The sequence below is a fragment of the Zingiber officinale genome, chromosome 8A (genome assembly GCF_018446385.1).
Source record: "Zingiber officinale cultivar Zhangliang chromosome 8A, Zo_v1.1, whole genome shotgun sequence".
In the NCBI taxonomy this organism is placed as follows: domain Eukaryota; kingdom Viridiplantae; phylum Streptophyta; class Magnoliopsida; order Zingiberales; family Zingiberaceae; genus Zingiber; species Zingiber officinale.
In genome coordinates, this window is record NC_056000.1 from 48,525,727 (window position 1) to 48,551,791 (window position 26,065).

The 26,065-nt window shown below is 37.0% G+C and overlaps 3 protein-coding genes and 1 long non-coding RNA gene across 5 annotated transcripts; 2 read left to right on the plus strand and 2 right to left on the minus strand.

The window, feature by feature from the left end:
• The first annotated feature begins 701 nt into the window (after positions 1–701).
• LOC122008925 lies at positions 702–2,336 on the plus strand. Its single transcript, XR_006119425.1, has 5 exons — positions 702–740; positions 879–991; positions 1,620–1,726; positions 1,798–1,868; positions 2,057–2,336. It is a non-coding gene; the product is annotated as an uncharacterized LOC122008925 (long non-coding RNA).
• An 8,263-nt stretch (positions 2,337–10,599) lies between these two features.
• LOC122008926 (PLASMODESMATA CALLOSE-BINDING PROTEIN 3-like) lies at positions 10,600–13,441 on the minus strand. The gene is made up of 4 exons (XM_042564840.1): positions 13,256–13,441; positions 12,927–13,166; positions 12,810–12,843; positions 10,600–11,174 (listed from the first exon to the last, which is right to left on the minus strand). The coding sequence occupies exons 1-4, from the start codon at positions 13,305–13,307 to the stop codon at positions 10,931–10,933; spliced, it is 570 nt and encodes a 189-aa protein (XP_042420774.1). The 5' UTR covers positions 13,308–13,441; the 3' UTR covers positions 10,600–10,930.
• Positions 13,442–13,698: 257 nt separating this feature from the next.
• LOC122008927 (BTB/POZ domain-containing protein NPY4-like) lies at positions 13,699–18,093 on the minus strand. 2 transcript variants are annotated; one of them, XM_042564841.1, is made up of 5 exons: positions 17,790–18,093; positions 16,911–17,430; positions 15,809–15,878; positions 14,499–15,614; positions 13,699–14,420 (listed from the first exon to the last, which is right to left on the minus strand). In XM_042564841.1, exons 2-5 carry the CDS (start codon positions 16,970–16,972, stop codon positions 13,977–13,979), a joined length of 1,692 nt encoding a protein of 563 aa, XP_042420775.1. In that variant the 5' UTR covers positions 16,973–17,430; positions 17,790–18,093; the 3' UTR covers positions 13,699–13,976. The 2 variants fall into 2 exon arrangements, with proteins under 2 accessions (XP_042420775.1, XP_042420776.1); XM_042564842.1 differs by having other exon boundaries at positions 16,911–17,132; positions 17,209–18,093.
• A 4,438-nt stretch (positions 18,094–22,531) lies between these two features.
• On the plus strand, positions 22,532–24,550 carry LOC122011489. The gene is made up of 6 exons (XM_042567881.1): positions 22,532–22,692; positions 22,753–22,844; positions 22,935–23,007; positions 23,091–23,156; positions 24,159–24,226; positions 24,315–24,550. The coding sequence occupies exons 2-5, from the start codon at positions 22,813–22,815 to the stop codon at positions 24,210–24,212; spliced, it is 225 nt and encodes a 74-aa protein (XP_042423815.1). The 5' UTR covers positions 22,532–22,692; positions 22,753–22,812; the 3' UTR covers positions 24,213–24,226; positions 24,315–24,550.
• The last annotated feature ends 1,515 nt before the right edge of the window (positions 24,551–26,065 follow it).

Consider the following 26,065-nt stretch of genomic DNA (forward strand, 5'->3'; position numbering starts at 1 on the left):
AACCACCTGCTTCGATCCTAAGCAAAATCGCAGTATAAATCATTCCATTCTGCCTCCTCGTCCGATCCTCTCTTCCTCCTCCTCCTCCTTCCTCTCTTCGCTCTTCCCGGCTAAGGTAGGGGCCGACAAGATCCGAACAGCTAGAGGACGCCCACGACCACCATGGCACGGTTGGTCGGCAATATGAGGGAATCCGAAGGAAGAGAGAACAACACCGAGATCTCCGATCTTGTGTAAAGGGGTCTCCTTCTTCTGAAGCAGAGAGATCGAGTGCAGTACAAGAATAACGAAGTATGTCTGCCTGTTAAAACTCTAAAATTGCAGGCATAAAGGCTCTCCGTGCTTCATTTTCTCCTTCTCGGCCTCTTCACTCGCTGGGTACACGGTCAAAACCTCTCGTTTCCTCTTTTCATTCTTCTTAATCGTCTAATTACCTCTCTATAAAGCGCCGAAGCCTTTTCTTTTCCCCCGACTTTCTCCTTCTCGCGACTTCGGACTTCACGCGACCGAGACCAGCGATTTCTTCTTCTCTCGGTGGCACCGGCGAAGAGCGGACCTTGGAGCATTGAGAGGAAGAGAGGTTAGTTACAGCCGAACCTTCTTTCTCCCCGATCCCTTCCTCCCTTCTCTGATCTCAGTGAACAACGGCGACGGATCTCGATCGGTGAATTTCGCCGGCTGTCGGGAGGGAACCAAGGGCGTCGGCGTTGGATCAGGCCAGCATCGATTGTTTGGAGGAGGTAACAACCATTGTTCCTTCCCGATCTCTGTCCCTGTTCATCGGCAAGAACAAGTCGTTGCCCTAACTTCGATCTTGGAGGTAAGGGTTTGGTTTTGGTTGTGAATTCGAACCTTGATCCTTTCTAGTGTTGATTCAGGTGGTTCTTTCTGGGAAGCAGAGACTGGTATTTTGGTCCCGGCCACCACAGCTCTATTGGATCGATCTCTTCTTCGTATCAGTGATCGTCTCCGGTGATTGAAGGGTGCAGAGGTAATGAGGTCGATCTGTTGTTGTTGTTAACAGGTTGTTTTGATGACTTCTTGTTATTCTTTCTTCTTGATCCGGCTAGTGAAGATGCACTATGTAATGTTCTGTTTGTAGGGGATTGAGGTACGGTTTAGTTCTTGTTCCTTACCCTTGTGCGATCATTAGTTGCAGTAGATGTTACCTAATGAATCCTGTGTGTTTTGAGCTGGATCCACGGCAGAGTCAATAAGAATTTGTTTGTTCTGGTGTTGGAGGTTAAGGGTATGATGTGTTACTAGTTAACAAGGATAAGAGTTGTTATATTGGGTAATTGAATGTTGTAAATAAAGATTAACCTGAATCTGAAATGGTTTCAGTGACATTTAGGTTTCATGTTAGGTGATTATGGAAGATTGTAACCTTGAAGATCTAATGGGAATTTAGATATTAGATGGTTTAGGTTAGAATATAAATTTAATATGGTTATGTTAAAAGAAGGGAGCCGTACCTATGGTTAGCGTTTCTTTTGTATGTTCATTTCCTCCAGGTTTTTGTAATTTAATTTCCACCCTCTAGGGTTTTTTTTTAATTCAGTTTTCGATGCCTAATTCCACCCTGCTTCTTTCTGACATACATTTACACATTGTTTCAGAGGATGCGATGTGCTTATTTTAGATATTGGATTGGGAAGTGCAGAGAATCAAGCAAGGGTCAAGGAGTTGCTTCATGTGGAGGAATCAAAACTAGAGGAGGATGAGGGTAAGTGTTTTTACTCATAATATTATTTTAGTTTCTGTTCAGATTAGTTGGCACTCGATTCTGTGCTTTAGGAAATACCACTCCAGCAGTGAGATGGGTTCGAGATGATAAATATGATTGCATCCGATTAAAGCATTGCAAGGTGAGCTATATTCACTGTGTATCCCCCCTTCAGAGTACATATGTATCTGTATAGTAATTAATTTCAATATAGGCACATCAAATTACCTTAATTGTTTCTGGACATAGACTTAATCCTTTGGATTACTTTATTTTAATTGGTAGAGTATTTGCCACTACCTTTCTATTATTCATTCTTTTGCTTTGCAGGTTGTGACAAAAATTGATTGGCATCGGAAAGGAGACTATTTCACTACTGTCGTTCCTAGTGATATCCTAATTATGAATTTTAGTTGTACTTATTTTTAGTCATTCCTAGTGCCTATTTTATATCTCAGTTTTGTTTCTTTCTTTTTTCTAATACACACTGACAAATTGGAAATATATAAAAATCATGACATTATACCTAGTTACCTAGCCTTTGAGGCTGGAATCAGGATGAAACCTAAAGTGCCCTGAAAAGTTTAGGCATACCAAATTCTCTCAGTTTAATGGCAGAGGTCAGTTGTGTTGCAAACTTTGTTATTTTCCTTGTTTTTCATTTACCGCGTCTAGATTAAGAAACTATGGCTTTCTAACTCAAATAAAAATTGCAATTCCTGCCTATCTTAGACCTAACATTAACTTATTAATTGAACAGGTGTTTTAGATTGTAAATTTCATCCGAGGCAGCCATGGCTATTCACAGCTGGAGCAGATTCTGTCATTAAACTGTATTGCCACTAATGATAGATTCTCCAGGAAACTTTGAAGAATCTCCTCGAGTCAAGATACGTGAGTACTTGCTGATCCTACATGACTACGGTAGCAAGTTCATGTTCTTTGCTTGATAATTTATTCTTTTTTGACCAATTCATTTCCGTAAACCCCTTACCTGTAAGCACCAACTAGTATCCTTATTGTCAAGAATTAATTTTATCAACGACTTATAAGTTTGGTATGCATATTTCTTATGATGTTGAGCCTTGACTTTGAGACACATGATGGCTTTGTTTTATTTTTTTTTGTTGAATTTTCTATCCTGTAAGTTTCAACTCCACTAGTATCATGTTTCCATAGATGATGCTGTCTTAGATGTTGGAGTCGTGACTCATTCTTTATACTGATGTTTCTGTGTGGAATTTTCCCAGTTGTCCTGTTCATTGTTTGATGTTTCTGTGTGTGTTGTAGCTGAATTTGGTTGTAGCTTCTGCAAGCTTTCTTCACTTTCTTCCCTCCACTATCTGTTAACAAGTTTGATCTTTACAATTCAGTTATAAGAACAAACAATATGACCAAAGGTTGACAGCTTTGCTTCATCCTTTTTACATTTCAGTATGTGGATGAAAGCAAATATGTACTGATGTACCTAAATGGATTTACAAAAATATCTTTGAAATGTTTTGTCATACAGATATGGCATCTAGTATAATTTTTTCCAACTTGATTGTTGCATTATCATATAATGAGATTAGGTGCACAGCTTGCAGTCAGTTTATTGTTTTTGCTAAAGATCATTGTTAGTAGGCCGACAAAAGACAGGTCTAAAATGAAGCCTAAGAAAACATGCTTAAGATGATATTTTAAGATTTTCTAAACATTGGATCGTTGCGGAAGGTTGTGATTGGCACGGCAAGTGTTCTAAAATGAAGCCAAAGAAAATGGGGGAGAAAATAAGGTTCGGCTTGAGGAATTTATGCAATAAAGCAGTTTTATATTTGATTCCTTCTTTAATTATATTGCGTGTGTTCCTAAGCTGCAACCTATTAATAATTTTAGTTTTATAATGTTCTTTGCCACTACCTTTCTATTATTCATTCTTTTGCTTTGCAGGTTGTGACAAAAATTGATTGGCATCGGAAAGGAGACTATTTCACTACTGTCGTTCATAGTGATATCCTAATTATGAATTTTAGTTGTACTTATTTTTAGTCATTCCTAGTGCCTATTTTATTCCTAGTCACCTTATTTCAATGACAAGAACAAGGGTTCTCATGGCCAATATGTGTCTATTAATGGGATTTTCAATGTCTTGCTTACCACGCTAATCCTACTTCTGATTGGATTTGCAGCTTCAAGATATCAAACTCTACACCTTCTATATGGAGCTAGATTTGCAAAAGCCATATCCAACTCGAGGAAGTGACTTATTGACATGGGAGGTAGGTGTACCTCTTTAGTTCCGCTTTTAACCAAATATCCCTATAAAGATTCATTTGTGTGCTCTTAACATATCTATTCCTACAACGTTGTTATCTAGGATTAGCATTTATTTTGTTAAATGTGATTTATGCACCTATAATTATTTTGGTGAAGTTAGCATTCTATTAAACTAGATTATGACCTTTGCAGAGAACTTATTGGTAACCAAGGACTTTGTGAAGATAGTAAATTTTGGCCTTGCTCGTGAAGTTCATTCGAAGCCACCATTCACATAATAGGTTTCAACACGCTGGTAAGCATGTTTATGACAAACACTTGTGATCTTATATTTTTTATTTGATACATGTACACATTTGTTTTAGTTATTTGACATATGGTGGATTTATGTGTTTTTACAGTTTACAAATCTCAAGTACTCCAGAGTTTACAAACCATCGGCTTTAGGAATTTCCATTTCTTGTTGCTCTCGAGGAACATTATATTCTGGAAGAGAGACAATGCTGAAGTAACCAGCACTTTTCTTAGATTCTGAGAAAATAATTTTCCAGCTCTCAAAATCAACCAACTGCAAAAGAAATGTAAGAGGGTTTTATAATCTTAATCCATTCCGCTAATACAAAGATGTGAAAAAACAGAAACCAAGTTAGCAGCAAAAATCACTGAAGGAATTATCTGGGAAAGATGAAAGCAGCAAAAAAAGCTCATACTTGAGTCATGATTTGTTGTAGTTCCACTTAATTAACACTTTCACTGCATATCAACCCACCTTATGTTTGCCTGCTTCATTGATTGCGTGGTGATGGTGAATTTTATAGCTTTTACTCCTTATTGTATTATGTCTATTAGCCATGTGTATACAAAGGGCACAGTTGCATTCTTGCTTATGAGATTTGGAAGATGGCATCAGAGGTAGTACAATAAATAGTATATCTCTTCATTTGCTTGTTAACTATGAACATTTTCTTTGTTCTTCTATGCTTCCTTCACTGTTATATTCGTTATCTTCCACAGCAGCCTTTAAAAACTCAGTATTCTATTTTATTTGATACATGCACACATTTGTTTTAGTTATTTGACATATGGTGGATTTATGTGTTTTTACAGTTTACAAATCTCAAGTACTCCAGAGTTGAAATTGATGAAGTGCGGTTCGAGTGGGCTGAATGCATGCTAGATTACATTTGAGACAGTTGTACCTTGATGTGTTAACAGAATGTTATACTTTGATTTTGATATCTATTAGCTAGCTTTTGATGTAAAAAGAATGTTTGGGTATTTTATGGATATTGTTGTAAGAAGATTATTTATATAATTTGTGAATATTTGTGTATTTTATGGATATTATTGAATGAAGAATATTTGTACAATTTATGAATATTTATGTATTTTTTTTTGTTATTGTCTGTTTTAAAATCAAATCTGTGCTGTTAAAAAATATACATATTACATCGGTTTTCCACCGATGTAAAACCGGTGTTATAAAGTAATATTACATCGGTCATTTACCGCTGCCAAAACTGGTGTTATTAACATACAATATTACATCGGTTTTACACCGTTGATGAAACGGTGTCGTTAAGTGATACTACACCGGTTAATAACCGATTCGAAGACCGGTGTCGTTAAGTGATACTACACCGATTTTAACCCGATGTCTAAAATGGCAGACTTTTAACATCGGCTTCATAGACATCAGTCGAAAATCAAATAGACACCGGTGGAAAACCGATGTCTATCAAGGTTTTTGTTGTAGTGCGCCGGCAACGGAAAACCCTCTCGCCCACAAATTTCCCAGCGACGGAAAACCCTCACACCCACAAATTTCTCGACCCTAACCCCTTGTGTCCGCGACGGCCTCCAGCGTCTCCGACGACCTCCAGCGGTCACGACTCACGCAAAAACTGACCTCCGACGACCAATTACAGCGTCTGCTCGAAATTCTAGCTGTTGGTGTGAAGTTTGAGCTTTCCTTTAATTGCTTCCTATTTAAAAGTTTGAGTTCCAGATTTGATATTGAATTTTGTTGATTAAACTCCTACATGATACAACAAGAAAAAATTGCACTACTAAACTCTTTATGTATTTCCTCTAAACTATTAAGAAAAAATTGCACTAATACACTAGAATTTGCCTCGGAGTTTCCAGTGCTACGCGCTTTGCAACTCGCAGGTGCTGCTCATAATTCCAACTGTTGGTGTGAACAAGTTTGAGTCCCAGATTAAGGCTCACTTCCAAATAATTTTTAAATACAAGTTTGAGCTCACTTGGGAATAATTGTACTTAACTACTGCAACAACAAATTAAGGCTCACTTTATGAATTGATTTTGCATTTACTAGGGAATTCTAGTTCTTAGTTAATTACTGTTCTTGATAATATCTGGAGCATTTGATAATTAAAGAGAAGTTGGGCATGTAGTAATTTGACATAAAATTATTGTTTTAGATGCTTCTTTTGTGACTATTTTTTTTTTGCCCTAAATAGAATTTTTTTACAGGATCAAAGTAATTATCATGAAGGGTGAATCTACAAGTTGTCGTCGTTTAAATTTTGAAGGAAATGAAGATAGTCAGGAAGGTGACTTTGATATTATTGATGAAGTAATAAGAATGATATTGGGAATGTCTTGAGCTTTAGTATATCAAATTTTTCTTTTTAGCCATTTTGCTTTGTTTGTTTGATTGTATAGGCTTGAACATTGAAATAGATTTGGATATGCCACAAATGGGATTGGAATTTGAGACAGAAGAAGATGCATATCAATTTTATTTGACATATGCTAAAAATGTTTGATTTGGTGTAAGGAGAGGTAGACTCCACAAGGATGAATCGGGTAAATTACTTGATAGAATTTTTTATTGTTGTGCCCAAGGTAAAAGAGGAAAAGACAAACGAGATCTTTATGCCAAAGCAAGTCGTGATGAAACAAGATTTGGTTGTGAGGCTAAAATGAAGATTTGTAATTGGAAAAAAAAACAAGTTTACTGTGGTGTAGTTTGTTAAAGAGCATAATCATTATCTCTCAAGTCCAAACAAAACGCACCTCTATAGAAGTTATATAAATATATCTTCTTCTGCAGCGATATAAATTGAGATGGTAAGTGATGTGGAAATCCCCCCAAAAGCATTTCATGATCTTATGATGAGGCAAGTAGGTGGGAGGGAGAATTTAGAATTTATTCCTGAGGAATATAAAAACTACTTGCGATCCAAAAGAACAATAAATATGAGAGTTAAGGATACAGGGGGTGTATTGGAATATCTGCAGAAAATGCAGTTCGATGATCCTAATTTTTTTATGTTATCCAAGTTGATGAAGATGATTTGATTACTAATATTTTTTTGTCTGATGCTAAGATGAGAGCTGATTATGCTAATTTTGAAGATGTTGTTTACTTTGACACAACCTACAAAAAAAATAATGAAGGTTGACCAATTACATTGTTTATAGATGTTAATCATCATAAACAATCCATACTTTTTGGTATCGCTTTATTATATGATGAAATCAGTTTAACTTTTGAGGGGTTATTTGATGCATTAACTAGAGCTATGAGTGAGAAAAAGCTAACTACTATTCTTACAGATCAAGATGCAATAATGACAAAAGCATTAGCTTCTAAATGGCCTGAAACACATCATCGTTTGTGCATTTGGCATATTTATCAAAATGTTGTCATACATTTGAGTGGAGTTTTTTCTAAGTTTAGAGACTTTGTTAAAAATTTTACCTCATGTATATATGATTTTGATGAAGAGGAAGATTTTATTTCAGCATGGAACATGATGTTAACCAAGTATGTACTTGAAGACAATAATATTAATTGGTTAAGGTGCATGTACAACATTAAGAAAAAATGGGCTTTAATATATGGACGACAAATGTTTTACGCAGATATGACTACAATACAAAGAAGTGAGAGCATGAATAGTATTGTGAAAAAAGTATGTCACTTATAAACACAAGTTTTTATACTTCTTCAGTCACTTCCAAAGACTCCTTGATGATCGTCAATATGAGGAATTAAAAGTTGATTTCAAATCAAATACAATTGTTCCCTATTTAATATTTCCAATTGAGATTTTAAAGTATGCTAGTGAAATTTATACTCCTGAGGTATACAAGTGTTTTCAACAATAGTGGTGCTTATCTCATGATTCTAATCTAGAAATTTGTGAGAATGTTGATACATTTACAAAATATAAAGTTACTCCTCACAACAAGAAAAATCATCATATAGTTACACTTGATAAGAAGTATGAAAAAATTAAGTGTAGCTGTAGAAAATATGAATTTGCTGGAATTTTGTGTTCTCATATTCTGAAAATATTTATGTGAAAAAATATCATGAAGATCTCAAGTGATTATGTATTGAAAGGGTGGACAAAAAAAGCAAAAATTGGATATTTTGGAGTTAATGATTCAATGGCCAACAATGCTAGTTTGGATCCAAAAGTACTTTAAAACATGCGTTACAAAGAGTTGTGTGGGTTGAATGTTCAATTGGATACCAATGCAGTAGAAAGGGATGATACTTACATGTTTGTTAAAGATGTTATGTTGAGCTTGTGTAAGATGGTGGATGATAAGTTACAAGGTAATGAATCAAATGTCCAACATTCAATATGAGCCAAGCATCTTGGGAATTTGATTATGGTGAAGGGAACTCTCTTGGAGTGAAAGGGATTAAAATGAAGAAAAAAACGGTGTCAGGTAAGAGGTTGAAAGGTGGGTTAGAGAAGATTTCAAGGAAAAGAAAAGCAACGAGGAAAACAAACCAAGCTTCAACAATTGTAATGGTTTCTATTCCATAACTTCGCAAATTTTGTTCATTTGGTATTATTTGTTGTTAAATTCGAATAACTTAAATCATTCTATTTTTTTATAACACAGGGTATAGATCAAACTATTTCCAGCGTGGCTAGCGTACATGTGACTGAATCAATCATCAAGTTGGTATTTGTTTTATTTATGTTAATCTAAGATAATTTATGTTATAACTATCTAAGATTGTATTTTATTTTTTTTATTTTAGTCTATAAATTTTGTGCCAACAATTGGTAGTTTCAATATGACTGAGACTCAATTTCCACCATTATTGGCATCACTATTTTCTCAGGTATATATACATCTTAGTTATCACAACTTTCTTTAATTCTGATTAAAATTTATAATAGATATCACTTTCTGTTACTGCTTATTGATTGTTGGATTTTAGTTATATAACTTTGTAATTAGCAACAAAATGAAGAAACATTGTCTCTTTTGAATAAAAGGTTATGATTTGTTTTGATCAAAAGTTGATGAGGTTTTATTGGTGATGTTGGTAAGCTTGTTTTGATAGCTTTGATATTTAATGAATCCAACATCTGTTTAGTGCAGTTTCATTATTACCATGGAGTTTTGATTCTCAATTTCTGCTAGGTGGTAATTGATTGATGAGTGTATGTTTAAACCGGTAAAAAAGATGATGATTATTAATGCTATTGTTTATTTTTGCAATAGGGGAGGGCTGCTGTTATTCTAATTGATTTGGCAAAATTGTGGAGCTGTAATTTATTCAACGTGTTTTTCCCTTTGTGATGTTGTAAGGAGCAGCAATTCTATTGGCGGTCATCTCTATAATAAGCTTGTCTAGTGCTTGGATATATATTCTATTGATTTGAGATGGTGTCACAATTCTAAAATGTGTTTGGATGGTTTTGGTTTCAAGAAGTTGATGCAAGTCTTTTTGGTACCTCGTTTTTATTGGTATTCCCATTGGTACAATTGTTTCGGCTTCCTTTATTGGTGATTTGGTGATGTTATAATCACTTGTAATTCTTGCTGATGTGTGCAAGAATTGGAATGGAGCAAGTCTGTCTGGATATCATGGTATGGACTTATTTTTGTGAGTTTGGAGGTCGTCGGGGACACTGGAGGTCGTCAGGGACGCTGGAGGCTGTCGCGGACGCGAGGGGTTAGGGCTAGGAAATTTGTGGGCGTGAGGATTTTCCGTCGCCGGGAAATTTGTGGGTAAGAGGATTTTCCATCGTCGACGTGAGATTAGGGCTCCAACCTCCTCTGCGTTTGGGCTGGGAAACCTCACGCCGTCGCGGATGCAGGGACGATGGAGGCTGTCGCGGATTGCGAGAGGTTAGGGTTCGTTGCCTCCTCTTGCGTTTGGGCACATGTTTCACGTGAGTTGCGTTTCTTGTGTGTACGCGTCTTGCACGTGATAACTTTTTATATGAATTTTATGATCCAGAGATGGTCCAGAAAAATTTGATCGAGAGGATCCGAACTGCAAACTGAGTCAACCAGTGGGGACTCCGTCTATTCTACCTTAGATGGGTCAATCAGGCTAAGCAGCCCAATTGAGCTGTTCAATTCAAGTTAATGGTAAGCAACAATGCTCAATCTAAATGGACTGTGCAGTACAATCAACCCACTCGACCTATTTTGCTCACCCAAATCAACCAGCCGCACCAATTGATCAAATCAAGCTAACTGAACTAACCGACTCGATCCAACCAGATCAACAGCGCAACCAAACTAGACCGACCGACTCACCCGGTCTAGATCGGAGCACTATGTATACATCCATCCATTAATCCAAAAAAGTCCACAAGTTCAATGAAATATAGAACCTGGTTTAATGAAGAACAAGGGAAAACACTGTCTGGTCCAGTGATCAATCTACTACTTTGACAGAATAAGGATACCAGCAAGCAAACTAAAGATAAAGGTCCATGAGCAAAAGAGACATCCTTCCTACCAATCCATACCAACCAAACACGGAATCTTCACATCCTCTTCAGCCTTGCCATTACACAATGAATGCTAGTGGGTGATGTTCTTCCATTTATAATCACCATCCAAAGTTGTCATTACATGCATCTGGTACAACCTCAACCACTCTAAGTCGGTGATTGTTTTTTGCCTCAAAATCGCTTTCCCAAACTAGCATAGCTTCAGCATCAAAGTCAAGGTTGGAAGAAGAAGAATTTGAGTTAAGAGAGACCATCTCCCTGCCTTTCGAAGCGAACTCCCGTGGCTAGTGTCGATTCCGTTGCTTGTTCCCGTTGGGCCTATTCCTCCGAGAACTCCATTTGTAGTGTTGGTTGTCGTCGGGGTGAAGGTGCTTGGTGTTAGTGAACTTGGCGGAGAGATTGTAGTTGTCGGTGTGCTTGAGGTTCCTGCCGCACTGGTCCAAGGCAAAGAATTAGAGAAGAATATGGTTAAGCTCCACTCGAATTCCCTATAATAAAATCAGTCTGTGGCTAGATTATGATTGAAGTACAATAAGATTGTATCGAGAACCCAATCCACAGATGAGTAATAAGTTCCGAAAACTCAACAATTTGCAATGTGAGCAATTTTCATAACAGGATCACCTACTTCAACTCTTAGGAATCACCATTTTCTCCAAAGTCAATTTTAAGAAATTGCGATGATAGTTTTATATTGGTCGATAATTTAAATCGTCTTATGTGAAAACATCATCCATTATATACTTAATCTCATTTACCTCCAAGCTTCTCCAGAGTTAATTTTGCCAGTGTCCAATTACTACTAGTTCCTTTCATGTTTCACCATCCTCCATGTAAATGAAAGGGAAAAGCTAGATTGCCGGATATAACTCATTTTCTTTCATTTATCAAAGAACCAGACACACACCAAAAAAAGAAAAACAATTAATCATCTGCAATTGTATGCAAAAAATTAGCGTAATCTTAGTGTTCTATGAGCTGAAAGAGTTAAATCAACAGAGGTCATAGAAATTGTTGATTATTTCCCTTCCCCCGGGCTTTGACGATGAAGTTTGGGTAGTGTGCATCGCATTTGCATTTCCTATCTCTTATCTCCAGAGATTTCATTGCAAATAAAGGTCCAGTAACCATAAAGCCAGCCTCTAAAATTGAGGCCTATTTGTTATCACAAGATGTTTTGCACATAGAACAGTCATTCCCTAGCTTCACCGTGATTTGTGTAAACATAAATTCTTTTCATAGATTCTATAAGTTGTGATATCTAGTTTCTAAGCTCTTTGTGCCTACTTGTAATGGCCCAAAGGTGGAGAACATGTGAATGATTAATCAAAGTAAGAAATACTTATCCTTACAGTTTGTCTCTTTCTGTAGACCACATAAAGCATTATGCTGATTAAGACACTTGTTTTGCCACCTGATTAAGACACTTGTTTAATCCTTACTTAATTTTATATGTAGGATAGTGGAAGATAGATAAGAAAAGGTTTAGAACCTTAGATCTTAACTTGGACCAGTCAATTTGTAATTGCACTCTTCAAGTGCACTACATCGACCTTTCTGTACTCTCATTTCTAGTTCTAATGGAACTTTCATCCTTTTCTTTTTTGGTGTGACTGTCTTTTCTTTTCATTATTCAAGCAGGTGAACAACTCTTAAGTAAAATCATGTGTTTAGCATGTATAAAGACCAAGACTCAATAGACTCAGCTAAAGAGTAAATTAGCGAAAAAAAATAGGATTGGACAAATAAGAACATCATACAAAATCTTGATCATAAAATAAGCTTACAACAGGCAGTCAGGCACTTGGCAGAATAGAGAGGAATGGTAGATTATATTCTCCTTATCTTTCAAAATACAAAAGGGGAACCAGGCAGAGGAGAATCAGAATATAAGAAAGGTGCTTTAAAAAGTTAGGTCGGATGCTTCTGTAAACTGGAAATTCTGTAAGCCTAAAGTTTTGACCTTGTTAAACATTTACCACAGTAGTTATGAACATCATAAATCAAAATGACAATCTAAAGGTATAAAATTTTAACCTCTATAAGAGTTTCTCACAAGAAATGGTTACCTAGCAGTTGCAGGATAGACACAGCCACTTGCACCTGCAATACCAAAACCATAGATTAGCATCATGTTCTTCCATGGATTTCAGTGATCTGATAAGCTAAGAGAAGGGACTGCTTACTTGGATCTGAGGAGGTGAGGGTGGCTGTTCCTGAGAAGTCACAGGCTGTCTGTGCCTGTCCATTCCTCTGGTAGTAGCTGTTGGTAGCATAAGAGCAATGGGCGAGCACTGTGTTAGGGTTGTAGCATGTCCCAACTTGCAAAATAGGGCTGCAGTCAGCCCCAGCTCCACAAGCATAGTCCAGTGTCTTTTGCAGTGCGGTTGAGCTCGCATCAGACCTGCAAACACACCAAGCAGCATCTGCCCAATTTTGACCAAAAAAAAAAAAAACACTTTGATCAGCAACTTTAGACACCATAAGCAAACAGGAAGAAACATAAGAATCACACCTGAAACACCAAGCATGGGCACAGTGAGCAAGAGCAGCAGGGCAGCGGCCATGGATGGAGAGGCAGAGAAAACTTGCGAGGTAAGAGAGAAGGAAAGGAAGCAAGAGAAAGGAGAGCAACTTTTTTGGGCTGCAATGTTCTGAAAAAGAGAACAAACTGAGGCTAAATTTCATTATTCTTGGCTGGTGAGATGGAATTTTCGGCTACCTCCTGTTTTTTTATATACGTACTATTTTGGGATTCTCTAGATAGTGCTTTACACCGTAATGAAAAAAAAACATGCAATTTACAGAGTCTGAGCACTGATGTGATTGCAGTTGACTGTGACGTTCCACATTTAAAAAAGTGGGCACAGCCTGACAACATCAGAATTTGCTTCATCGATACCTTTTATTTTAGAAATGTTAGGAGAGGTGAGAAGGAAGAATCGTAGGGCGAACGACGGCAATAAACAAAGGATAAATCTTGTGAGTGAAAAGAAGGGGCAGGCAGTGACTAGTCTGGAGGAGTGTTGGTGAATGTGCCAAGGCTCGTTCATAAATATAATCAGAGAATTTATCAGTACACTGCGTTGATTTGATTTTATTTTATTTTTTAAAACAGAATTTTAGCCTCGAGAATTGGACAGCGCCTAGCTTGAGCTAGATCCGTCAAAACTTCAGAGAGGTGACAAAATTCTCTCGCAGTGTTTGCTTGGCTCATCAGCAATGGCGATGCTCAGCTAGGAGACCGAGTGCCTTGCCTTCCTCGGAGGCGTGAGCTTCTGCTTCTCCGGGTTGGCCAAGATCGGACTTCCTGAGGCATCCGAGGAGCCATTGTTCTCTCCTGATTGTCCTGTGCTCGACAACAGCTTCTTGAGGATTTTCTTCGGTAGCACCATGCCTCTCGTCGTCTTGCCATTGTTGATACTTCGACCGTCATCGCCGCTTGAATCAACAGGTGCATCTTGAGTTTCGGTCGCCATGGCTGACCTTGAGCATCCACCCTGGCAGCTGGCCATAGAAATCGACACGCGCATGTGCTCGACGTACATGATCTGCACCACCATCCGTAACGGCAGGCGCTCGTTCTGCAGAGCATGCGCGCAAGCGTCCACCGAGAGCTTCTTGCAGTTCAAGAGACCGCACAGCCGTTTCCTCTCTCTCTTGCCGAGCGCTGGATGCCCCTGCACACAACACGACATGAATGAAATCCGTCTAGATCCTAGTTGACACTCAAAACCATGATTTGGGAATCGACCTACCTTGAGATAAGCATCAATGGCATGATAAAGCTGATCGTGCAGAGGTCTTAGTTCATTTGGTACAAGCTCAGCAAGATCAACGAATTTGGAAAGAGGCAAATTGGGATCTTGTGCTACCTCAAGAAGATAGCCGTCCACTAGCTTTGCTACAACAGTTCTTGAATTCCCGGAAGCCAAAGCAGAGCAGTTGAATTCTTCTACTAAACTGAGAATCATGTCTATGTCATACATCGCACTCTCCGCGGACGCAGGGATTAGAAGATCACGAACTGAAGCATCTTCTAATTGGCGCCCTATTCGCTTTGTTAGTTCCTTCTTGCCAGTTTCGCCAATACTCAACAAATTTCCAACTTTCAGTAACCTCAGAAGGAATTTGCTTGAGACAGAACCCTTCTCTAAGGGCAGCAGTGAAATCACAGTCTCCACAAATGAAGTGGTCATGCTATCACCTCCCTTTCTCATTGATTCTCTGCCTAAACTCGATAATCTATGACAGGTATAAGCTTCCAGTGCAGCTCCAATCACCTGAGAGGACATTCTGCCTCTAGCACTAATGGCCAATATTATCTTCTTAAAGAAGTGGACTTGGAGTTCGAACAGGTCCTCCACCCACCAGTCCTTTGGCACTTGGTTCTGTTTTCTAACTCCATTCCATTGTTGTGGATTAAGAACTTCAGATAGAAGCTGCTTTCTGTTGTAGGTGTATGACCATTCCACTTTAGAAGTATCAACACAAGCATTGGAGGCAATAGAATCTATGCAGTGAGTGATCAATTCCAAGTCCTCGGCCCAGGGTAGAAGAGACCTTGTTGTGTGAAGAACTATGATCGAATCTTTCCAACTACGAAATATGCTAGTCCGGAGGAAGACTTCAATTTTGTATGCAAGATTCCCTTTCTCAACTGTTTCATGCATCTCCAAGTACTCAGCTGCACATCGAGTGGCGGCTACATTGTGAGCATTGAGTGTTACAGTCATTCCATAGCAAAATTTTGCACAAGTTTCAAAAGCTGTAGCTCCACCAGGGATATCAGTGATGCAAATCTCATCGACCTTGTCATCATTGGAAGCCATTAGCAGCTTCTGCAGGAGATAACTCTTGGACAACAAGGGAAACTGCATGTATCGATCGGACCATTTTGAGTAAACAATTTGGTGAAGAGCTGAAGGAAAGGAATTCAGTCTTATCTAAGAACAGTTGCCCAGCATCACTGACTTGGATTGTGATATCAACCAATTAAAGGCAACAAGGATAACTAAAGTTAACAGTTCTTTACATCTATTACCATTATGATGAGTAGATACATTACCTTGTGCAAGTGGAATTTTACTTCGCCGACATGAACAATGATATCAGCAGCTAACTCAGAAGCTACAAACCTGCAAAGGTATGCAAGGCATGATGCTTAGCATTAGACATTGTAACAAAGGAAACCACAAATGAATTCTTAACTGCAGGCTACTACTTCAGAGTCAGCTCTTCCACAGAAACAATCTCAAGTAATGCTAGTTGTTAAAAAGAACACATGATCATGGACTTCTCATCAAATAGTAAGTCCTAATTCACCAACCGAAGCTTAGGATCGTTCAAATAGACTGCCATACTGTTGCACAAATCTGTTAGATCAGAGACTCATTGGTATGCAAAGTAGCTAACATGACTTGTATATGAAAAGTGATAGCTGTTTTGGTAGCATTTTGGTCACAATCTGAGCCTGAAATGATGTTGGTCCCTGAAAATGCAGTGATTCATCTATTAAAGCCTAGATCCATTGCTGATCATAGATTTATTGATCAAATCAGGAAACCATACTTGTTTACCTATTGAATTGTTAGCTTAGTTAGAATCAAGAAGCCCTTTGTTGTTCTAAGTTTAAATCGAGAGACTATTCTTCCTGCTCATGATTCCCTTGATCTCTGAAGCCTTTAGCTTATTTTTCTATCATTTTGGGTTCTTGTCCTACACACACTTTTGGTTGAGATATTGAAAGTTCAACCAGTAGAGTTAAACAGCAAGCTAACGAGCGTTAAAACCACAATCAGGTGGCACTTTTGCATCTCGGCAGAATGCGAAAAGAAATGAACTGTGAAAGTTCTATAACATACAACCAGCAGTGTCAGCAGGGAAGCACCTTCTTAGAAACATGGTAAGACAGAATTTAAAAACACTAAAGATAGGTAAATGATACAGTTATTACAGAAATTTTGTATCTCATAACAAAAGTCTAAGTAGAGCACTTGCATGCAATTTGATAGTAAGTCATGTCACAGTCATATTCACTGATAACAGGGCCAATACTAGTTGCCAGGGGAAGTAGTGTAATTGTATCAGAAGACAAACACAGTAGCAACAAGCAGAGTAAATCGTAAAAATTTGATTTTAATGGAAATACAAGGAGGAGTTCAATGTACCTTTGATCCTTCTCATCACCCTGAAAAGAATCAGGCTTTGATCCAAGCTTCATGAACTTCATAGCGAGACAAACAAAATGTGTGCACCTTCTCTTCACTTCTGTCTTCCGAGCATGCACTTCTTCACTTGTATTGACTCTATTGAGAGAACACGAGCATTCGTATCAGCAATACCAACTCTTTGAAGCTAAACTGTCAGGCACACTTATAGAAGATGACTTCCTAAAGGAGGTTCAAGAGGCAATCAGTTTCAGGACAGAGGATCAACAAAAATATTTGGGTCATTTGCCTTCCCCACCACTTGTATGAGAAAATGACCAAGAGATGTAATCGGAAGGAGAGATCTTGTGTTTCCCAGCTTCGCAGCAAACTGACACCAGGCGACCTCCCTTAGTAGTTAATGGCGTCTGCCATATTTTCTAGTCGCAAGGTCGTTAAGATCTGGACATTACTGCACATTCCTCAAATCGAAGTCCGCCTGTCAAAGGATCGAATCACCTGTGACGCCACAACAGCATCTCTGCGCGAGGAGAAGGAATTAAATAGAGGCACAGACAATGAGCATCTTTTCATTTCTTTATGCGATCACTGGGAGAGTTCGAGGATGCCACGAACAGCTCTAGGTGAAGGAATCCGGCCATGTTGCAGGAATCCACATGAAAAGCATATGCAACATTTGCATGAGAGCCAAGAGTGCAGCATGTGACCATGCATGAACTTAGTACTAAAGGTTGAAAATGGCGCTGAGGATTAAAGTTTATTATTCTTCTGGCGCAAGTGAAAAAGAGAACAGATGAAAACAGAGAAAAATACTTTGAATTGCTAATTTGTCATAGCCATTGCCGAAAGGAAGCCAAAAAAGCAAAAGGTAACACGCACCAGTGCCACAAATTGAACTACGAAGCAGGAAGGGAAGAAGGAGGGGGAGCAAAGAAAAGAAAACAAGCCCAAAATAAAATAGCAGGATCAACACATGGACAGCGAGACGCGTGGGAAGGAATCAAAGTGACAGTAACTGTGTCAGTGTTGCAGCAGAGGCGGGAGGGATCATGCCCCCTCCTATGCCATCACATTCTGCAACACTGTCAGTCTTCGTTCAGTCATCACCCTCCGAAGAACACAAGGAGAGACAATGGCGGATTGAAATCTCACACTGTGCAGCTAGTGGCTCTGAAACCCGCAACTGCCCATGCACCATCATGCACCATCATAGACATTGGGATCCAGACAAGCTTGACGTGGAAAGCAGAAAACGGGTCGATTGGATGGAGACAACCAAGGACAGATCAGCTTCTTTACGTGTCACACAACGAAAGGCACAACACAGAGTTATTTAGACTGGGTTAAGCACCTGTAATTTTAGGCTTAGATACGTGCCAAGTATAGTTATATTACTATATATGGTCGTATAACACACTATAGTTTTATAAGATGAACAAAAATAGAAAAGGCACTCCTACTTAATAAAATAAAGGATGAGAAATATAGGAAGGTATTATATTTTTGAGTTAAAATGTTTTATTATTATAAATGGAGAAATCTTATATTCTTCGTTCATAATTGGGCTTGAAGATTGGATGCATTATGGGCTTGGGGTTATATGTAGGGGTAAATAGTTAATTCGTCAAATCGATCAATCCGCTTATATCGACTCGAACCGAAACGAAAAAAAATCATCGGATATAGGATCGGATGTAGGGTCCTGATATTACATTATCCGATCTAGTAGAGTCGAATATTTTTTTATCTCAATAATCGAACCAACCCGATTCGCGATCACCCCTACTTGTAGCAACTATTATCGATAAGTTGCTATAAGTTGTAGTAGTTACTGCCGATAAGTTGTTACACATTGTAGCAGTTACTGACGATTAGCTGCTACAACGTGTAATGAATAATGTCTATTATCATTTTAAAATATATATTTTTTTTATATTTATATTTTATATTTCATTGGATATAGGGTCGGATATCCAAATAACTGACAACCCATCGGATATCTGATACATAATAACACCCGGATATAGGACCGGATGTAGGTCATGATATTGTATTATCTGATTTAGTAGGACTGGATAATTTTTTACCCTAATAACCAACCAACCCGATCCACAATCACCCCTAATTATATTTAAACTCAATTAGGACATCCATAATGTAGAGAGTTCCTTGGTTACAATGTCTGCTCCATGTTAAAAGTAAAAAAAAAAATTACACATCGCTCCATTATAAAAAATTCTCTCAACAACTATTTTTACGAGTCCCTTATTTTTTATTATATATATTTTTTATCTCTCTTTCATATTTTACATTATATATAATTAAATTTTTATAAAATTTTAATCCATAAATTACTAAGATGAAATAACTTTAATAATTAAAAATATATATATATATATATTACCACACATCAAATAAAAAATATAAATTATAATAATATATAAAAATAACTTAAACACATCTACATCAAATCACAGTCTTTCTTTGATTTTTTTAATTATTTTTTTTTATGTATATGAAATTGTCCTATGTCATTTCACTAGTATCTTTCATAAGAATTTTATAATCCTTATGAAAGATCTCGGCTTCTCGTAAAGTCATTTTGTAATAACCAACCAACCCGATCCACAATCACCCCTAATTATATTTAAACTCAATTAGGACATCCATAATGTAGAGAGTTCCTTGGTTACAATGTCTGCTCCATGTTAAAAGTAAAAAAAAAAATTACACATCGCTCCATTATAAAAAATTCTCTCAACAACTATTTTTACGAGTCCCTTATTTTTTATTATATATATTTTTTATCTCTCTTTCATATTTTACATTATATATAATTAAATTTTTATAAAATTTTAATCCATAAATTACTAAGATGAAATAACTTTAATAATTAAAAATATATATATATATATATTACCACACATCAAATAAAAAATATAAATTATAATAATATATAAAAATAACTTAAACACATCTACATCAAATCACAGTCTTTCTTTGATTTTTTTAATTATTTTTTTTTATGTATATGAAATTGTCCTATGTCATTTCACTAGTATCTTTCATAAGAATTTTATAATCCTTATGAAAGATCTCGGCTTCTCGTAAAGTCATTTTTTTGGATTTGATATTTTTTTAATAACTTGTCATTATTTTGTCAATGCTTTGTTCCATTATGTCGCTCTCTCTAACTTTGGATTTACCCTTCCTCATCGCTATCTTTTGCCCTATCAAACGAATGCAGACTTTAAAGTCATCTACATCAACAATCCTATCTGGATTAGATGTTGAAGTGCTCCTCCTTATTCGAATATTCTTACTTTCTTGTTAGAGTAATGAGCAATTGATTGCAGAACATATTTCTCATATTCTCTAAGAACTCTCTACACGTGCATATACTTAAAGTCCTTGTTATTGTTATTATTTTTCCACATATTTAGTGTGTTCTTTAACACATTCTTGTCATTCCAATCACTTTGGCGATAAGTATAAAAATTATTATAGATTACAAAAAATTCATTTATCATCGGTGCAAACCTATAGTAATGTAATTTTAGTCGCGCTATAGCTTCTCGTCAGAGATCCAGTGGGTTGATGCTTGTTGTAGTAATCAGTTATACGTTTCTAAAAAGTTTGATCCTTGTTGTGCCTAAAGAATGTTCACATATCTCCACAAATGGCATAATAATATTGTCCACTTTGGGGCTATGCTATCATGACTTTGCTCTTGGGCTCTTCCCAAAAGGTCTCATGCCAATGGAGATATCCTACATCCTTTTAACCTCATGATCTTTTCCAAATCTTTCCAATGTGGGACTTTGATTGAATCCCAAAAATCTTTCCGGTCCTTACTGATGACTACATCAGTGCTAATAGTTGACCTTGACTTTGCAAGGATCACGTCCTCATCAAAAGACTAAAATCTTCGTTTCGAATCATCTTTCTCTGGTTCATTTTCATGCTCTTCTTGGAATGAGTGTAGTGGTCACTGAGTTATTGGAACAGATGTTGGTGTTAGAGATTCTTTGTCGCTGATAATAGATGGGTCAATAGTAGTCATTCTTGCAAAAACATGACTGATGGTTGAGTAAAAGAAAATACGTAAGGAAAAGACATCCTAAATTGGTTGTCCATAGCTGACCAATCTTGGGGTGGATGAGCTTGAGGTTACTTGAATCCATCAAAAAAATTTTGAGAACTTTAGGAATTTGGGAAATTTTGAGAATATTATGAAACATATGAAATATTTTAAAAATTTAGAAGGTATTATGTGCGAGAGAAAAAAAAAGGAGATTGGACATTTTGAGGAATATGAGTACTTTGAGAATGTATATTTTTTTCTGTATTTGAAGAATTCAAAAGATTTGTAAAAAATAAAGAATTAAAATTTTTATCAATCTTGAATATTGTTTCTGTCCGAAAGTCGATGAGATGGATGCTGGGGATGTGGCGCTTCCGCTGACCTCCTGTGGACTTCGCTCCGGCCTTATAGCACAAGCAGCGTCAGTGCTGAGCCAGGGAAGGGGTCCTCAGTGATGACTCTCCGATGCTCAAGTTAGATTCCGACGAAGAAGAAGAAGCAACTAGCGGAGTAAGAAAGAAATTGTAATGCAACAGTAGAAATCGCATGCAACGCCTACCTCCGTCGATGCTTGGACCCCCCCTTATATAGAGCTCCTGTAGCACGCGTGCATGCTTCCCAAGGTGGGCACTCGTCTCAAAGCTTTCCCTGAAAAGACGTATCAGTAAAGTATCCCTAACACAATACCTTAACGGACCGAGCATATCTCTGAAGTGATAGTGAAAGCTTCCGCCGTATGATCCTCTATCTGATCATGCCGCTTATTAGTGGCACTAGCTCCTAAAAGAATATCAAAAGATAGATTGCTGTGTCTGTTGCTTGGCCGAGCGGAATAGTCGGTTGGTCGAAATTCTATTGTCCATGTGCTGTCTACTATCGGGCAGAGCGGGATAGTCACTCAGCTGGCAATCTGCTATCCGAGTGTTGTCTATTGTCGGGCCAAGCGGGAAAGTCACTCGGCCGGAAGTCCACTGTCGCATTCTCTGTTGCTGGGTCGAGCGGGATAGCCGCTCGGCCGGAAGTCCACTATTCGCGTGCTCGTTGAACTCTGTCGAAGTTAGGCACCCTCGTTGTCTGGTCGAGTGGGCTAGCCGCTCGGCTCGGCTTTTGCGTGTTGTTCTCCCTTGAGCGTCGGTTGTTTTGAATGCTCCCTGTACCGAAGACGATGGGTCGGAGCATGATTCACCTGATTGGTCGATATCATCCATTGATCGTTTTAACTTTGACCTCCTTTAATTTCATCATCATCGTATTAAATATAAATTGAGAATGAAAGAAAATAAATAAGAGTAGAAAATGAAAGATTGAAGATATTTATAGATTTTTTTAAAAAAATTAAATTTTGATGATTGGACGAGATGCTTTTTTTTTTATTATTTTTTTTACAAATATTAAAAAGAAGATAATATTTTAATATTAAAAAGAGAAAAAAAAATTCGAATAAGCGGCTCCTTACGTGGTAAACGATGAACCCGCCAATCCATCTATGGACTCGAACAAAAGGACCAAGGTGTTTGCTCCATTATGGATGGCTTCAGGGTCCAAAAAATGGAAATCGAACCGGTAATTGGCAGCGAACCTGAGCCGGTTCGGTGGGAGCCCTAAATCTCCATCAGTCGGTGTTCTTGCACAGCTATCGCACGCTCGCGACGGCGATTTGCTCCCTCCTTTCTCGACCGGCGAACGTCCTCCCTTCCGGTGAGACCTTGTTCGATCTGGGAATCCTCCCTCGGCTATATATCTGATATTGTTTTGTAGTTTCTTGCAGAGGTTTATTCCGACCTTTTCTTTTCTTTGGGATCCGATTCTCCCAACAGGATGGCTGCAGAGCATTCAGCAGACATGTTCAAGTGCGTCGGATGGGATACAGTTAACTGTTTCTTCCAGTTGTTTTTTTTTTTTCTAATTTTCAACTCAGTATCGAAATTGTTCGTTTTCAGGCTTTTGGAGAAGCAAGGTGAACTCCTCATGGAATCATATCGTTCAATGTCCCATGAGCTACATAAACTTCAGGTTTCTTGTAATTTTTTCTTCCGGATAATTGAAATTAAGAATTCTGTTACATTACCTGACGGTTGTGATCCTGTTCATATAAGGTAGAAGAAGAAATGCTTATGCAGAAACTCTACAAGATCATGACCATGGAAGGCTTGTTAAACAAGGTTTGTATTTTACCTCTTACTCATTGTCTTAGGATCATTCAAATGAACTTAATATGGTGCTTCCATTGGCAGAAGAGAGATTTTTTTGTTTTAGTTATTCTTATCAGTAATTTTCTCGTCTTTGTTCATGTGTGTTCAATTGCCCTTTTTACAAACATCAACTGCACTTCTTTCCTCATCCTCTCAAATGTGATCTATGGCGCGTGTTTATAATCATAGTTGTCAAAATTGGCTTCACCGATTGAATTGGATCTAATTGTCAAAGGTCTATCCAATCTTTCCTGACAGGCATCTCATGAAGCTTGCTAGAGAAGCATAGTAAACTAGGAATTGAATGAAATTAGCTAGAATTACATCTGATGGGAAAATGTATAAATTGGGTTGATTTAGGAAAATCAGTTGATCTATCATGCAAGGGAGAAAGTGAGTGGTGTTTGCTTGAATCTCAACCTAATTGCTAAGTCTTATTGCCTGAGATTCGCATGTCTGTTACTACTTGCTCAGTCTTGTTGGTGCTCGTTTAACCTAACCCATTCATCTCTCTTTGTCATTCTCAATCTCTCTTCATCATTCTCTTATTGTTTTGCAGAAGGCAATTAGGACCTTGATGGATAAAACTATACGCACCACTTGAACATTTGATTACTTCTGCCACAATTTCCATTTATGTTTCCTAATTCTTTTACTGTGGAAAAACTTTTGTGGTTTTGGTCAACCATATAAGTAAATCAGTATTAATGCTTATATATGTGTCGTAAGTAAAGTGAATTACATTTCGCTTTCACCATAATTGAAATGTGCGTTCACAACTTAAAGGCAGTAGCAATTATGATTGCACCAACAACTATTATATTGGAATTCCTTCACCAGTATATTAAGCTTTTGCCCAAATTGAGTAGCATCCTTCAAATCACTTCGCAGCAGAACCTCAAAGACATTCGTTCCATTAGTAGCATTTTCAACATATTACTAGCTCTTGAACAGCTCCAATCTCCTTTTCAGGAAAAGCAAGGAACCAACGATTCAAACGTAGATGCAAACAAATCGTTGCAGTAAAAGTGATGCTCAAAGTAAGCATATTAATTTTAAGATCTCAGGTTTTCTGTCATTTTTGAATTGGTAGATGCTAATGTCAATTTCTGTTGCATGTTGTGGCAGTTTTGTGAACCAATCTTCATTTTTTTTTCCTGGGCTGGATGAAGAGATTTGCAGTTCAAGATAAGCCATACCTTTAGGAAATTGATGGTTGACCTAAAAAAAAGTTCTTTCTTCCTTCTCTTACAAATTGATCCTATATTTTTGCAAGCAAGGGATCTTATATGTTTTTTTTCTAGACTTTTCTATATAAAGACACTCTGATCAGCTCCATCCTTACAAAGTGTTTTTTGAGACCATGCCCCCTTTTTTTATTGTTTGATTTCTGATTTTGTTTCAATTAAGAACTAGTGTCTTCTTCTATCTATGGGTGTTGAGCACCCAAACAAATGCTCAAGCCAATTTTGAGCACTCAAATGAGCAACCATTACACATGTGAGTTCGCAGCCTCTGTGCATGAGATTGCTAATGAGATCCCGGCTGTCTCGCGTGTGGTTGCAATTGCGTGTGGTTGTTGCGCGAGGGCCTTTGTAGACTTGTAGTTATGTCTACATTGACGATGAGTGCTTGGTGTTGGCTCACCCAAGTTTAACTTTTAAGAAGTGGCCCTGCGTATAAAGGAGGGGGTTGGTCAGTGAGGCTGTAGATCGTCGACACTAAGGGTGCGTTTGGTTCAAGTCATCATGTATAACCTTGGTTATGTGATTATCATGTAATCACATAACCAAGATTATGGGGAATAAAACATAACCAATGTTGTTTGGTTCAACCTAGGTAATGCAACAAAAACTTGTTTGTTTGAAGGTTTTAATGAATACCCTAGTTTAATATTTTACCGTATTATCCTCAGTTACAAAACCAACTATACATAATAATAATAATAATAATAATAATAATAATAATATTATTATTATTATTATTATTATTATTTATTTTTTAATAATTTTTTACTTTTTTTTCCTGTATATTTTTTTACTTTTTTATGTGTTTTTTTATTTTTTAATGTTTTTATATTTTTTATATTTATTTTTTTATATTTTTTAATTTTAATTTTAATTTATTTTTAAATTTTTTTAAATTTTTATAATTTTTTTTTAAATTTTTAATTTTTAAAAAAAAAATTTAAAATTTTTAAAATTTTTATTTTTTATTTTTAAAATTTTTATTTTTTATTTTTTATTTTTAAAATTTTTATTTTTAAAATTTTTTATTTTTTTAAATTATTTATTTTTTTTTAAAAAATAAATTTTTAAATTTAAAATTTTTTTAAACATTTTTTTTATTTTTTTACATTTTTAAATATTTTTTTTACATTTTTTCTCTTTTTTTCATGTTTTTTTCTTATCGGAGGGTATTTTTGGTAAAAAAAAATTTGTTAACGCCGGAATCAAGAAAAACCTTAGTTTTCTGAGGTTTTCCCGAGTTGCATGACCCTTTTGCTGACGTGTCGGGCATGGAATATTACTCAGGAATCATCGAATACCTAAACCAAATAAGGTTTTTGTTGATAATCTTGGATAGATAATCAAGGTTATCAAGAATAACTCCGAATCAAACGCACCCTAAGAGGATATCTTGGAGGATAATAGAGGATAAAAGTTTGAATTTTGAGACGAACATTTTGAAAGTTTATTTCTAAATGTGCATAAATTGCCAATGAGAAAAAAAAGGAACGTGGATCCTTTGATCCGCAAAACGTGGATCAGATGGGTCACTCTCTATCATTGGGGGCTATCACTCTTCACTAATAATGGAGAGAGACTCATCTGCGGATTAGAGGATCTCAACCGGAAAAAATGATGATCTGCTTCTAG